Source organism: Emys orbicularis, chromosome 20 (genome assembly GCF_028017835.1).
Source record: "Emys orbicularis isolate rEmyOrb1 chromosome 20, rEmyOrb1.hap1, whole genome shotgun sequence".
NCBI classification, from domain to species: Eukaryota; Metazoa; Chordata; order Testudines; family Emydidae; genus Emys; species Emys orbicularis.
In genome coordinates, this window is record NC_088702.1 from 9,390,481 (window position 1) to 9,404,829 (window position 14,349).

The 14,349-nt window shown below is 55.2% G+C and overlaps 1 protein-coding gene across 1 annotated transcript in view; it reads left to right on the plus strand.

Annotated features, from left to right (window-relative positions):
* Window positions 1–14,349, plus strand: part of ARHGAP30 (Rho GTPase activating protein 30) — a 49,482-nt gene that overhangs the window by 20,607 nt on the left and 14,526 nt on the right. The window contains exons 4-9 of the mRNA XM_065420304.1: window positions 4,544–4,626; window positions 7,910–8,017; window positions 8,544–8,671; window positions 10,784–10,955; window positions 11,529–11,629; window positions 12,756–12,833. Of these exons, the coding sequence (XP_065276376.1) occupies window positions 4,544–4,626; window positions 7,910–8,017; window positions 8,544–8,671; window positions 10,784–10,955; window positions 11,529–11,629; window positions 12,756–12,833 (670 nt within the window). The remainder of the gene's footprint in view (window positions 1–4,543; window positions 4,627–7,909; window positions 8,018–8,543; window positions 8,672–10,783; window positions 10,956–11,528; window positions 11,630–12,755; window positions 12,834–14,349) is intronic.

A 14,349-nucleotide genomic window follows, 5' to 3' on the forward strand; every position in this document is an offset into this window, starting at 1 on the left:
GGTTACTGATGCTGTGTATCATGTAGGCCTTAGGCATAACGCAGGAAAGGACGTTTGTTTTTTAACCGGCAATGAGGTCTCTAAGGACACTGTAGAATCCTAAAACATGGGGAAAACAATCAGAGAATATTCCGTTTGCAAAATCGGTTATAATAAGGGGGGGATTCATAGATTCCAAAGCCAGAAGGGACCATTGTGATCATCTGGTCTGACCCCCTGTGGAACAGGCCAGAGAACTCCCCCCAAATAATTCCTAGAGCTGACCTTTTAGAAAAACATCCAGTCTTGGTTTAAACAGAGTCCTGCACTTAGAAAGGAAGAATCTCAGGCACTGCTACAGGCTGGGGACCGACTTGCTAAGCAGCAGTTCTGCCGAAAAGGACCTGGGGATTACAGTGGATGAGAAGCTGGATATGAGTCAGCAGTGTGCCCTTGTTGCCAAGAAGGCCGACGGCATATTGGGCTCTATTAGTAGAAGCATTGTCAGCAAATTGAGGGAAGTGATTATTCCCTTCTATTCGGCACGGGTAAGGCCACACCTGGAGTATTGCGTCCAGTTTTGGTCCCCCCCACACAGAAGGGATGTGAACAAATTGGAGAGAGTCCAGCGGAGGGCAACAAAAATGATTAGGGGGCTGGGGCACATGACTTACGAGGAGAGGCTGAGGGAACTGGGGTTATTTAGTCTGCAGAAGAGAAGAGTGAGGGGCGATTTGATAGCTGCTTTCAACTACCTGAAGGGGGATTCCAAAGAGGATGGAGCTCAGCTGTTCTCAGTGGTGGCAGATGACAGAACAAGGAGCAATGGTCTCAAGTTGCAGTGAGGGAGGGTGGTGAAGCACTGGAATGGGTTCCCTAGGGAGGTGGTGGAATCTCCATCCTTAGAGGTTTTTAAGGCCCAGCTTGACAAAGCCCTGGCTGGGATGATTTAGTTGGTGTTGGTCCTGCTTTGAGCAGGGGATTGGACTAGGTGACCTCCTGAGGTCTCTTCCAACCCTGATATTCTATGATTCTATGAAACATGGTCAGTGATGAAGAATCTCCCACCCTTGGTAAATTGTTCCAGTGGTTAATTACTCTCACGGTTAAAAACGTGTGCCTTATTTCCAGTCTGAAGGTGACTAGCTTCAACTTCCAGCCGTTGGATCATGTTCAACCTTTCTCTGCTGGACTGATGAGCCCCTTATCAAATATTTGTTCCCCAAGTAGGTACTCACAGACTGTGATCAAGTCGCCCCTTAATCTTCTCTTTGTTAAGCTAAATAGATTGAGCTCCATGTGTCTCTCACTATAAGGCAGATTTTCTTATCCTGCAAATCATTCTCATGGCTCTTCTCCGAACCTTCTCCAATATATCAATCTCCTGCTTGAAGGAAGGTTTCGGTGTCATGAAACCAGGACTCTGAGGGCACCTTTATGGTACGTCTCGCTGTGTTGGTGGCATTAATGCTGGGAAGCTCATCTGCTCTGTGTAATTTTGCTTCTGCCCTTGATACGCTTGAGCCGTTAGAATTACTGCCAATCACAGCCTTTGTTATCCTAGCCCCTAGGGCAGGGGTGGGCAAACTTTTTGGCCGGAGGGCCACATCTGGGAATAGAAATTGTACGGCGGGCCTTGAATGCTCACAAAATTGGGGTTGGGGTGTGGGAGGGGATGAAGGCTCTGGTTGGGGGTGCGGGCTCCTGGGTGGGGCCAGAAATGAGGAGTTCAGGGTGTGGGAGGGGGCTCCGGGCTGGGGCAGGGAAGTGGGGTGTGGGGCGGGGGTGGTGAGGGCACCGGCTAGGGGTGCAGGCTCTGGGGTGGGACTGGGGATGAGGAGCTTGGGGTGCAGGAGGGTGCTCCGGGCTGAGATTGAGGGGTTCAGAGGGTGGGAGGAGGATCAGGGCTAGGGCAGGGGGTTGGGGTGTGGGGAGAGGCTCAGGGGTGCAGGCTCATGGCGGCGCTTATCTCAAGCGGCTCCCAGAAGCAGCGGCATGTCCCTTCTCCAGCTCCTACATGGAGACGCGGCCAGGTGGCTCTGTGCACTGCCCCGTCCACAGGCACCGCCCCTGCAGCTCATATTGGCCACGGTTTGCAGCCAATGTGAGCAGCAGGGGTGGCACTTGGGGCGGGGGCAGTGTGCACAGTGGAGATCCCTGGCTGCCCCTACGTGTAGGAGCTGGAGGGGGGACATGCTGCTGCTTCCAGGTGCCGCATGGAGCAGCTCCCAACCCTGCTCCCCAGCTGGCGCACTAGAGCGGGGCAAGCCCCAGACCCTGCTCCCCAGCGGGAGCTTGAGGGCCGGATTAAAATGGCTGGTGGGCCGGATCTGGCCTGCGGGCCGTAGTTTGCCCACCCCTGCCCTAGGGGGCGCTGCTCTCTGCCGTGGAGTGCAGAGGAAATGGAATTAATTAATAAACTTAACATTAACAAGTCACCGGGACCAGATGGCATTCACCCAAGAGTTCTGAAAGAACTCAAATGTGAAGTTGCGGAACTGTTAACTAAGGTTTGTAACCTGTCCTTTAAATCGGCTTCGGTACCCAATGACTGGAAGTTAGCTAATGTAACGCCAATAGTTAAAAAGGGCTCTAGAGGTGATCCCGGCAATTACAGACCGGTAAGTCTAACGTCTGTACCAGGCAAATTAGTCGAAACAATAGTTAAGAATAAAATTGTCCGACACATAGAGAAACATAAACTGTTGAGCAATAGTCAACATGGTTTCTGTAAAGGGAAATTGTGTCTTACTAATCTATTAGAATTCTTTGAAGGGGTCAACAAACATGTGGACAAGGGGGATCCGGTGGACATAGTGTACTTAGATTTCCAGAAAGCCTTTGACAAGGTCCCTCACTGAAGGCTCTTATGTAAATTAAGCTGCCATGGGATAAAAAGGAAGGTCCTTTCATGGATTGAGAACTGGTTAAAAGACAGGGAACAAAGGGTAGCAATTAATGGTAAATTCTCAGAATGGAGAGGGGTAACTAGTGGTGTTCCCCAAGGGTCAGTCCTCGGACCAATCCTATTCAACTTATTCATAAATGATCTGGAGAAAGGGGTAAACAGTGAGGTGGCAAAGTTTGCAGATGATCCTAAACTGCTCAAGATAGTTAAGACCAAAGCAGACTGTGAAGAACTTCAAAAAGATCTCACAAAACTAAGTGATTGGGCAACAAAATGGCAAATGAAATTTAATGTGGATAAATGTAAAGTAATGCACATTGGAAAAAATAACCCCAACTATACATACAGTATGATGGGGGCTAATTTAGCTACAACAAATCAGGAAAAAGATCTTGGAGTCATCGTGGATAGTTCTCTGAAGATGTCCGCGCAGTGTGCAGAGGCGGTCAAAAAAGCAAACAGGATGTTAGGAATCATTAAAAAGGGGATAGAGAATAAGACTGAGAATATATTATTGCCCTTATATAAATCGATGGTACGCCCTCATCTCGAATACTGCGTACAGATGTGGTCTCCTCATCTCAAAAAAGATATACTGGCACTAGAAAAGGTTCAGAAAAGGGCAACTAAAATGATTAGGGGTTTGGAACAGGTCCCATATGAGGAGAGATTAAAGAGGCTAGGACTCTTCAGCTTGGAAAAGAGAAGACTAAGGGGGGACATGATAGAGGTATATAAAATCATGAGTGATGTGGAGAAAGTGAATAAGGAAAAGTTATTTACTTATTCCCATAATACAAGAACTAGGGGTCATCAAATGAAATTAATAGGCAGCAGGTTTAAAACAAATAAAAGGAAGTTCTTCTTCACGCAGCGCACAGTCAACTTGTGGAACTCCTTACCTGAGGAGGTTGTGAAGGCTAGGACTATAACAGAGTTTAAAAGAGAACTGGATAAATTCATGGTGGTTAAGTCCATTAATGGCTATTAGCCAGGAAGGGTAAGGAATGGTGTCCCTAGGCTCTGTCTGTCAGAGGGTGGAGATGGATGGCAGGAGAGAGATCACTTGATCATTGCCTGTTAGGATCACTCCCTCTGGGGCACCTGGCATTGGCCACTGTCGGTAGACAGGATACTGGGCTAGATGGACTTTTGGTCTGACCCGGTACGGCCTTTCTTATGTTCTTATGATGTGGTGCAGGGAGTCTGCACATTGGCCTGTTCAATCCACTGCAGCGGGCCATGGATCGCTGGTGCCCTGGGTGTGATCATGTCGCCCTCTAATGGCCAGTGCTAGGGACTGTAACCATCTGTTACTGACTCTCTCGGTTTTGGGGCTAAAGTTTGTGAGTTCAGTCCCTGCTGGTATCTCTGTGCAGGCTGCCCCCGTTCCCCGCTTGCCTGCTCCCCAGGGTGCCATAGAAACGATCGCTAGTAAATAAATGATTAAGAGCGAGGATTCCCGTAGGACGAGACTGACTGGGGCCTCTGGACTAGAGTCACCAGATCGCAAGTGTGAAAAATCGGGACGGGGGTGGGGGCTAATAGGAGCCTATGTAAGAAAAAGCCCCAAATATCAGGACTGTCCCTATAAAATCTTTGCTCTGACCCAGTATGGCTGTTCTTATGTTCTTACGACTCTTGCTTTTTTCCCAGGATGCCGTGGCCATCCAGATGGAGGAGGGACGGCTGGTGAAAATCAAAGAGGTGCTGAAGGAACTTCCATCCCCACACTACAGGTACTGTGGAGGGTGACCCTCACCCCACCGCCCACCCCAAGGCCCCTAGGAGTGAGCGTGACGTGTGAGCAAAAGCCTCAGGGGAGCCCTTGTGGGTGGCCAGGGCAGGGCTACATGGGCTCAGCCATACAAAAACCCCTTGCGTTTTGGAGATCGAAGGGCACAGGCCATGGGGGACCCAGCCCCCCTTCTGCTCCCAGGCTGGCCCCTCCAGGTCAGGGCGGTGGCATTCTGGGGTGGAACACGCTTGCCTGGCCTGCCCTTATCCTGCTGCCGGTCGGGGACCTTTCACCGGCTGTGGGGTGGGCTCCCCGCTGGCTGTCAGTCCCAGACTAATTTACCCCAACCGCGATATCAGTCACAACAATCTGCTGCGTCAGCAACAGTCACCTGGGTCAGCCACACACTGCCCCAGCCTCAGCCCCTTGCTCTCCGGCCCTCCCACTGCCGGAGAGCTCTGGCTGATCCCCCGTGTGCTGCAGATCATACGGGGGGGGGGCCACGTCGCCCAGCGGGGAGCTCAGGCTCTTGGCCTGCCCTCTCCTGCAGCCCGCATAGCCCCTTCGCCCATGGCCATCCAGTCAGAGCATAGGCGTGCGCAGCCCATTTCATTAGGGTGTGCACCCAGGGAGCCCCGCCCTAGCCCCGCCCCTGCCCTAGTCCCACCCCCATCCACTCCCTCCTACTTCCCGCCCCCTGACTTCCCCCCTCAGAACCCCCAACCCCTCCGCTCGTTGTCCCCCCCGATTACCCCCTCCTGGGACCCCTGCCCCTAACTGCCCCCCAGGACTCCACCCCCTACCTAAGCCTCCCTGCTTCTTGTCCCCTGACTGCCCCCACCCCTTATCCAACCCCCCTGGCCCCGGACCCCTTACCATGAGATGAGGCTCCTAGCCTCACCGCGGAGCCAAACACTGCCCCGCGGGAGCACGCAGCCCCGGCCCCCAGAGCGCTGCGGGCGCGGCGCCATGGCTCCAGGGGAGGGGGGAGCGTGTCTGATTCCCCACGGAGCCCTGGCCCCCAGAGCGCTGCATGGCTCCAGGGGAGGGAGGAAGGCGGGGGAGGGGCCGGCGGCTTGCTGCGCTCGGCCGGGCGCTCCGGCCCGGGAGCGCGGACCCTGCGGCTTGCCGCACCAGGGAGTGGAGCCATTTGCCCACCCCTGCATTAGGGTGTGCCTGGGCACACCTGGTACACCCCGTGTGCACGCCTATGAGTCAGAGGAGAGCCTGCAGCAGGGTTACCTAGGAGCTGTCTGGCCAAGCAGGGAGAGGAGTGGCCGGCTTCTCCTCTCTGTGGCCAGCCCCTGCAGCACGGCTGCTGATCGGGGACTTGGGGGGCTCCCCACACTTTGGCAGCGTTGTCCGTTGCGCTCAGCATCAGCCCCCATCGGGGTGAGCGGGAGTTTGATCACTGGAGCAGAGCTAGGACAATGTTGAGCACAGCCTCTCTCCAGCCAGGCCTCGCCCCTCCTACTGGCCCCTGGAAAGGAGCCTACAGGTGTTCCAGGAGCTGAGGCTGGGTCTCCCCCGGGGTCTTGTGTCTGAGGACATGGCCCCCCTTCGACTCTCAGCTGGCTCAGGCAGAGACGTCACCGAGGCGGAGCCAGCCCACGGGGCCGAGGTCTGGATTAATAGCCGTTGGCAGGGCGTTGGGAGGGAACCTGGCTCCGCTGCTGCTACTCTCTATGGGCCAGAGTCTCTCCTGTGTCAGACCTTCGCTCAGCACCGGGCTGTGGAGTGGGTCTGGCCCCATGGGTCTGCACCAGCCCTGATGCAAGTTAGAGCAGCCTAGGGCTGCTTTAACTTTTGCCACTGGGATGTGGTCCTTTAAGAGCCACTCCACAACTTCTGCCAGGGGGATTCTCCATCCGCCAGGATCCAGCTGAAGGGCTCGGGTGAAAACCAGGGGCTGTGTGTCCTGTGGATAAACAGGGCGTGCCATCTTCAGCGCCGCCAGTCCAGTACTGTGCAGGCCTGGACTCACCGCCATAGACGGGACAGTGCAGAACTAGAGGGGTCAGACAAAGGCGATGGGATGATCCAGGACCTGGAGACACTCTGCTATGAAAAGTGTTGACGAGGTCAACCCTGTTACCTTAGAGAGGGGATGAATGAGAGGGGACTGAATAGTCTAGTGGGGGTTTGGGGGCTTCCATTCGCCCAGTCTCATGACACAAGAACAAGGAACAGGCAATGACACAGGAAGATGGGAAATCCCAAACATTTTCACGCATCATGTGATCGGCCTGTGGAACTCACTGCCACAAGATGTCACTGATGCCCAGAACTCAACAAGATTCCATGGGGGATTGGTCAGGATTTGGGCAACAGGACTATCCAAAGCAGCGGTTCTCAAACTTTAACAACCTGAGGACCCCCATTTTGATTTCAGAGACCCCCCAAGCTCCCCTGCTCAGCCCCAGGCCCCTCCCCTGCCCCACCTCTGCCTGCCCCCTGCTCACTCCATCCCCCCTCCCTCTGTCTCGCTCGCTCTCCCCCACACTCATTCACTTTCACCAGGATGGGATAGGGGGTTGGGGTGCAGGCTCTGGGAGGGAGTTTGGGTGCAGGAGGGGGTGCGAGCGCCGGCCGAGCAGCGCTTACCTCGGGCGGCTCCCGAAAGTGACCGGCACGTCTCTCTGGTAGTGGCTCCTAGGCGGGGGGGGAGGGGGGCGGGGGGGCAGGGATCTCTGTGCGCTGCCCGCAGGCACCACCCCCGCAGCTCCCATTGGCCGCAGTTCCTGGCCAATGGGAGCTGCGGAGTTGGCGTTCGGGGCGGGGGCTGTGCACAGTGTCCCCCCGCCAGGGGCCACAGGGACGTGTAAGCCGCTTCCGGGAGCGGCGCGGAGCCTGCCTTAGCCCCACTGGCCGCTGGACTTGTAGCACCTAACATCTCCCGTTTTGGCTTCAGTAGCCTCTGGGAGATAGAGGGCGGGGGAGGAGTTGAGGGAGGGAGGGGGAGGAGTTGATCAGTGGGGCCCGCGGACCCCCTAGAATACCCTCAGGGACCCCCAAGGGTCCATGGACCCCAGTTTAAGCAACGCTGCTCCAGAGCGATCACTGATCTCCGACTGTTAGAGCCCAGGGTGGGACCATGGGGGCCGATTGTCCCAGAGCCACTGCTGTGTGGTGGTTACAGCTTCCCCAGCTGCAACCTGGTGCTGGCCACTGTCAGAGACAGGACACTGGGCTAGATGGGTCTGATCCCGCCTGGCATCCCTGTGTGGCACCGGTCTCCAGCCCAGAATTGTGAGCATCTCCTCCTCTTGCCTTGGCTGCTGTAGGACCCTGGAGTTTCTGATGAGACATCTGGTTCACATGGCTTCCTACAGCTCCCAGACCAACATGCACGCCAGGAACCTGGCCATCGTCTGGGCCCCCAACCTGCTCAGGTGAGAGTCAGCAGGGGGAGCTGGGGGAGCCAGGGACGCCTGTTGCTTTGGTTACGCTGGGCAGGCTGAGGCACTGTCAGAGGCAGGGAGGAGGGTCCCTGGGTGAAGGGGACCAGCCTCAGTGCCACAGAGCCTGTAGCTGGGAGGGATGGGGATGGAGGAACCTGGAGAAACGGAGAGCTGGGGAGGAAATGAGGCCGGGGAGAGCAGATAGGGACAGGAGAAGGGTGTAGGGGGGAGTTGGCGAGGGAAGGGGAAAGGAAACCATTTTAACAGGACATCCCCCTCTTGCCACATTCTCCCGAGACACCGATCCGTGACCCCCAAACGCCCAGGCGAGTTGCTCTGTGCTCCTCTGCCCACACGCGTGGGGTCCCCTCTAGCAGCACGCTAGCCCCAACCCAAAGCCAAAGGGTGCCCCGCTGCCTGGAATCTCTGCCCTGCGGCGGGGAACGGGCAGAGTGTGAGGGGGGATCCCAGCAGCGTTCACCTTCTCAGCCATGCCTCCCCCGTCCCTCCCCTCCAGATCTAAGGACATCGAGGCCTCTGGGTTCAACGGCACGGCTGCCTTCATGGAGGTGCGGGTGCAGTCCATCGTTGTGGAGTTCATCCTCACCCACGTGGAGCAGCTCTTCAGAGACGCCCCTCTCTGCGGTAGGTCCTTTGGTGCCCTGCCCTGGCGCTGAGCTCCGGTAGCTTCGCACCACCCAGGTCACCTGCCCCGTGCGGAGGTGACTGGCAGGCCCTGCCGTACCTGGCTCTGCGCCACAGGGCCAGCCCAGCCCTTCTCCAGGATGCAAGAGGAGCCGTGGAGAGAGTGCCCGGGAAGGGCTGCGGTCACTGGGGCTGGAGTCCTGGCTGCAGTGATGTGTGGCGTGCCTGTCCTGCCACCACTCGGAGAACACAGGGCCAGCTGGGGATGTCATAGAATCATAGAATATCAGGGTTGGAAGGGACCTCAGGAGGTCATCTAGTCCAACCCCCTGCTCAAAGCAGGACCAATCCCCAACTAATTCATCCCAGCCAGGGCTCTGTCAAGCTGGGCCTTAAAAACCTCTAAGGAAGGAGATTCCACCCCCTCCCTAGGTAACCCATTCCAGTGCTTCACCACCCTCCCAGTGAAAAAGTTTTTCCTAATATCCAACCTAAACCTCCCCCACTGCAACTTGAGACCATTACTCCTTGTTCTGTCATCTGGTACCACTGAGAACAGTCTAGATCCATCCTCTCTGGAACCCCCTTTCAGGTAGTTGAAAGCAGCTATCAAATCCCCCCTCATTCTTCTCTTCTGCAGACTAAACAATCCCAGTTCCCTCAGCCTCTCCTCATAAGTCGTGTGCTCCAGCCCCCTAATCATTTTTGTTGCCCTCTGCTGGACTCTTTCCAATTTTTCCACATCCTTCTTGTAGTGTGGGGCCCAAAACTGGACACAGTACTCCAGATGAGGCCTCACCCATGTTGAATAGAGGGGAACGATCACGTCCCTCAATCTGCTGGCAATGCCCCTACTTATACACCCCAAAATGCCGTTAGCCTTCTTGGCAACAAGGGCAAACTGTCGACTCATATCCAGCTTCTCGTCCACTGTAACCCCTAGGTCCTTCTCTGCAGAACTGCTGCCTAGCCATTTCCTTCTCGACCCCAGGCAGTTAATGTGCCTAGCGATACCCTGATCGGCCCCCAGCTTTGGGGCTGGGGAAACCCTCCCCATCCATGGAGACACAGAAGCAGGGACCTGGGCGATTTTACTCAGGTCTCACCAGCCCCCTGATCCTGGCTTTATCTTTCCGTCTCTCATCTTCTCCCCTCTGCCCTGGTAGGCATGGCAAGTATCTGCCTCCTCATCTCTTCTGGTTCTGGCCCATCAGCCTCTTGAAGCAAATTGGAGGGATCCCAGAAGAGCCACTGAAGTATGAGACAATTGTAACGTGTTACTAATATTACATCAGCTGCCTAGCGGCCCCCAACAATATCAGGATCCCATCATGGCAGGTGCTGCATAGACACATAGCGAGACAGTCCCTGCCCAAAGTGTTTGCTGGGGAAACTGAGGCACAGGGTGGGGCAGTGACTTGCCCAAAGTCACCCAGTGAGATCAGTGGCAGAGCTGGGAATAGAACACCGGTCTCCCAGAGTCTCAGCTGAGTGCTCTTGCCACTGGACCACACTGCCTCTGAGCTCATGGCGGTGTTGCCCCTTTGGCCCGAGGGGGTTGCCAATATTCGGGGCCTTGTGGGGCTGTTTCCGATAGGAGGAGAGATCAGTGCTGAGGCAGGGATATTCTTTGGTGGAATCATGTTTGTTTATAGAGCATGTCCACAGACTCCTGCTGCAGGAGAAACAACCAACAGCAGGGAGTTTCCTTGCTCAGAAATCCCCATGTCTGCCCCTCCAGCAGCTCTGTGCCCAAGAAGCCCTGCCTCTCTGCTTCCTCCCAAAATCACACTCACAACTGCTTCTCCTGGCTTTTTTGCCTCCAACACCCACAACCTGCAGCTGTTATCCTCAGCCCCGCTAGCCACCTGCATTAGCCCTGGCCTGGCCGTGCGGCTTAGTGCCTTGGCTGGTTGCTCCCTTTGTCTCTAGCTGGTTTTACTCCCTTAAGGGGCTGGGAGGCTCCTTCCCCTGAGCCTGAAGGCGGGCGCTTGGTTCCCATTGGCTGTGATTATCTTTGGACCCGAGACTCCCTGCTGGCAGCCGCTGGCACCCACTCCCAGCCCCGAGAGCGCCAGCTGAATCATCCGGGTGTTTGTTTCCCTGTCCTAGGAAGTGACCGCGAGAACCTCCGGAAATCCCTCCTCCTGTCCGGCTTGGGGTTGCCAGGAGTCCACCCCGACAGCCAGACCATGTCCTACAACTTGCCCGCCATGCTGAACCAGGGAGACGGCCCACCGCAGATCCGCCCCTACCACACCATCATCGAGCTCAACGACCACAAGTACGGGCCCCGTCCCTCCCCTCCCTTCTCCGTCTGGGCTTTACTGCCTGGGTTTAATCCCCGGTTCCCTGGATGCAGATCGGTCCCCGGGAGCAGGGGTTGGAACGAGGAAACGCACCAAGCACTAGATGCTTTCACACATCATCTGTGCTCTAATGTACCTGATTCCCCAGGGGGATGGTCCCTGACCATGTATAGACTGGGGCACGCGGGAGGAGAAATGGAAATCACAGGTCTGTGCCTGCTGGGCAAATGGCTTGCGAATTGACCAGCTCTGCCTGTAGACAAGTAGCACTGACAGGCTCCATTCACTAGGGGGCGACAGTGAATATACCCACACATGTTCCCATGCACACACCATGAAAGGGTCAGAGATACACAGGAGCTGGACTAACACAGCCCACAAGGGAGTACCCGCAGAGCACCCGCACAGACCGTGACGGAGAGTTCTGACGTGCCCCACTCAACAGGGCCCAGTGGTGCAAGCACCCCCACACCCTGCAGACACGGGCTCCCTCCGCACTGGAGCCCCCTGCCTGTGGGTGCCGGTCTAACCTCTGCCATTCTTCACAGAAGAAAAGGCTCCTTGAAGGTAAAGAAATGGAGGTCAATCTTCAACCTGGGCAGATCCAGCAATGACTCCAAACGCAAGCTGGCCAAGGCAGAGGAGAAAGGTACGGGGTGGGGAGGAAGAGAACCGAGGAAGGAAACGGCAGGCTAGAAGAATGGAGAATCAGGGGTTAATTGGATCTGGCTTTCTGGGGGCTCTTCCCTTCCTTGCTGGTTCTGTTCGCGCTCCCCAGGCAACTGCTGGACTTTCCAGAAGGGCCTTTCCCATGATGACTGGCCTCTGCTATCAGGAATAGCCCTGCCTGGAACTCGGAGTGTCCATCCCATGGGAAATCCCCACATTTTGGAATCTCCTTCTGTCCGAACAAAAAGCTGAAATTTCAAAATTCCCCACAAACCAAAATGTCTGGAAAAAAATTGGTTTGGAAATATCCAAGCGGTTCTTTCTGATAAGGCGAAAGCGCTTATTTCAGTGTTCTAATAATGCAAAGCAATGCAATAGACTACAATGCAATATGCTGCAATAGAATGCAATGCAATGCAAAGCAATACGATGCAATAGAATACAATACGATGCAATAGAATGAAATGCAATGCAATAGAATACAATAGAATGCAATGCAATGCAATGCAATGCAATAGAATTCAATGCAATGCAATTAAAACGATAAAGTCTAAACGAAACATTTTGATAATTTTTCATCCAACGCTTGGAGGAAATCGATATGGTCCCCAGAGTTTGTGTGTGTGCATGTGTGTGTGTGTGTGGGGGGGGGGTCTCCTCTGCAGAGTTCTGGGTCTGTGAGGTGCAGTGGGGAGGGGTGGTCCAGGCTGGGTCCCATTTTACCCCTTCTCCCACTCAGTGCAGCAATCCCTACTTTGGCTGCTTCTGCAGCTGCTCCTACTAGCTGGCGTCTCAGGCCAGGTCTATGCTTAAAAACTAGATTGACCCAGCTACGGCGTTCAGGGCTGTGAAAAAATTTGCGCTCTGAGTGCTGGAGTTAGGTTGACCTGACCCCCGGCGTAGCCCTAGCTACCGCCCCCTGGAAAGGTGGGTTAAGTCCAGCGATGGAAAACCCCTTCCGTTGTAGGAAGCATCCATGCTATGGCACCACGATGACACGGCTGCTGTGCCTCTGTAGCGGCTGTCGTGTAGACCTGCCCTGAGAGTCTTCCATTCGCTGCTGGACGGTCACTCCTGTTCAGCTGTGTACTGTATTTCTTTTGCAGATGACAAATCCATTAAAATGAGCTTGCGGCCGGCCAAAAGCATGGACTCCCTCAGCTCCATGCCGGACGCTAACGATGGTAGGTGGAGAAATCCTGGGGCATTGTAAAAATGGGGGGCTGGAAGGGACCTCGGGAGGCCATCTAGCCCATCCCCCAGTGCTAAGGCATCAATCAGTTTCCCCAGACCACCCCTTATGGGTAGGGACCTACCAACTTCACGGTCCATTTTGGTCAATTTCATGGTCACAGGATTTTAAAAATCATAAATTTCATGACTTCAGCTATTTAAATCTGAAATGTCACGGTGTTGTAACTGTAGGGGTCCTGACCCAAAAAGGAGTTGTGTGTGTGTGTGTGTGTGGGGGGGGGGGTTGCAAGGTTATTGTAGGGGGGGTTGTGGTTCTGCTACCCTTACTTCTGTGCTGCTGCTGGCGACGGCACTGCCTTCATTGCTGGGCAGCTGGAGAGTGGCAGCTGCTGGGAGCCAAGGCCGTCCTTATCCATATGCAAAGTACGCAGCTGCGTAGGGCACCAGGAAATTTGGGCTGTGTGCTGCTCCAGCCCCTGCTCCGCCTCTGCTCCTCCTCCGCCCCTGCTCCGCTCCCGCCCCACCCCTTCCTGCCCCTGCTCCTCCCCAGCCCAGCCCCCACTCCCCTGAGGACTGCAGCAGGGGTCGGGTGCCCTGCACTCACCGGGGGCTGGGAGCCAGGGGAAATACCCTGGAGCTAGGGGAGAAGAGCGGAACGGGCTGGGGCCGGGTCACTCCACTTCCCGCCGCCCCGTGAGTGTGGGGTCGGGCCTGCCCTGCACTCACTGGGCGGCAGGAAGTGGAGAGACCCAGCCCCAACCTGCTCCGTTCTGTTTGTCTATATCCCCCTCTATGGTCCAGCAAGGACACCCACTGTCTCGCTTCGGGTTCCCTTGGAGTCACCCCTCTTGGGCAGAGAGGCGCAGTCCTCTCCCTCCTGGCCAGGGTATTTCCAGTCCCCATGGCTCCCCGCCTAGAATGTGAATTCCCCAGCACAGTCAGACTGCCTAAGCCGGGCTTCTTTACTTTTCTCCTCGGAGATGGTAAACAACGTAATTGCCACGGTTAAGCTACCACACAGCAAGTATGTTTATTCTTAAGGGGAAAGCATTACAAAGAAACGTATTAAAAACAATCAGAGAACCTACCCCCGTGAAGGCTAATTGCCAGAGATCCCCCCAGCTCCAGCAAGGGCTCTGGCTGGTGAACAGTTCATCAAACCCAGCCAGGGGTTTTCCCGTGGCTACAAGTTCATAACTCCTTTTGCTCATAACAAGAGCCCCATGAATCTGAGTTCCTCCTTTATGCCATTTGGACCTTTTGATCCTGGGAATAGGACATTTGTAGACAAAGTTCCCCTCCCCAGGGTGAAATTTCCAAAGGTCAGGTCCAGAGATGGGTATTTGCATTCCCCTCCTCCCAAGTATCGCCTAGGAAACCTACCTAACGAACAGCTCGCTTCTCTCCTAGCCCATTGTTTTCAAGAACCCTTTGAAGCTCATAACAAGGTTTACAGGAGCCACGGCTCCTAGACAAGATATAAATAATAAATTAATTAATGGAGAT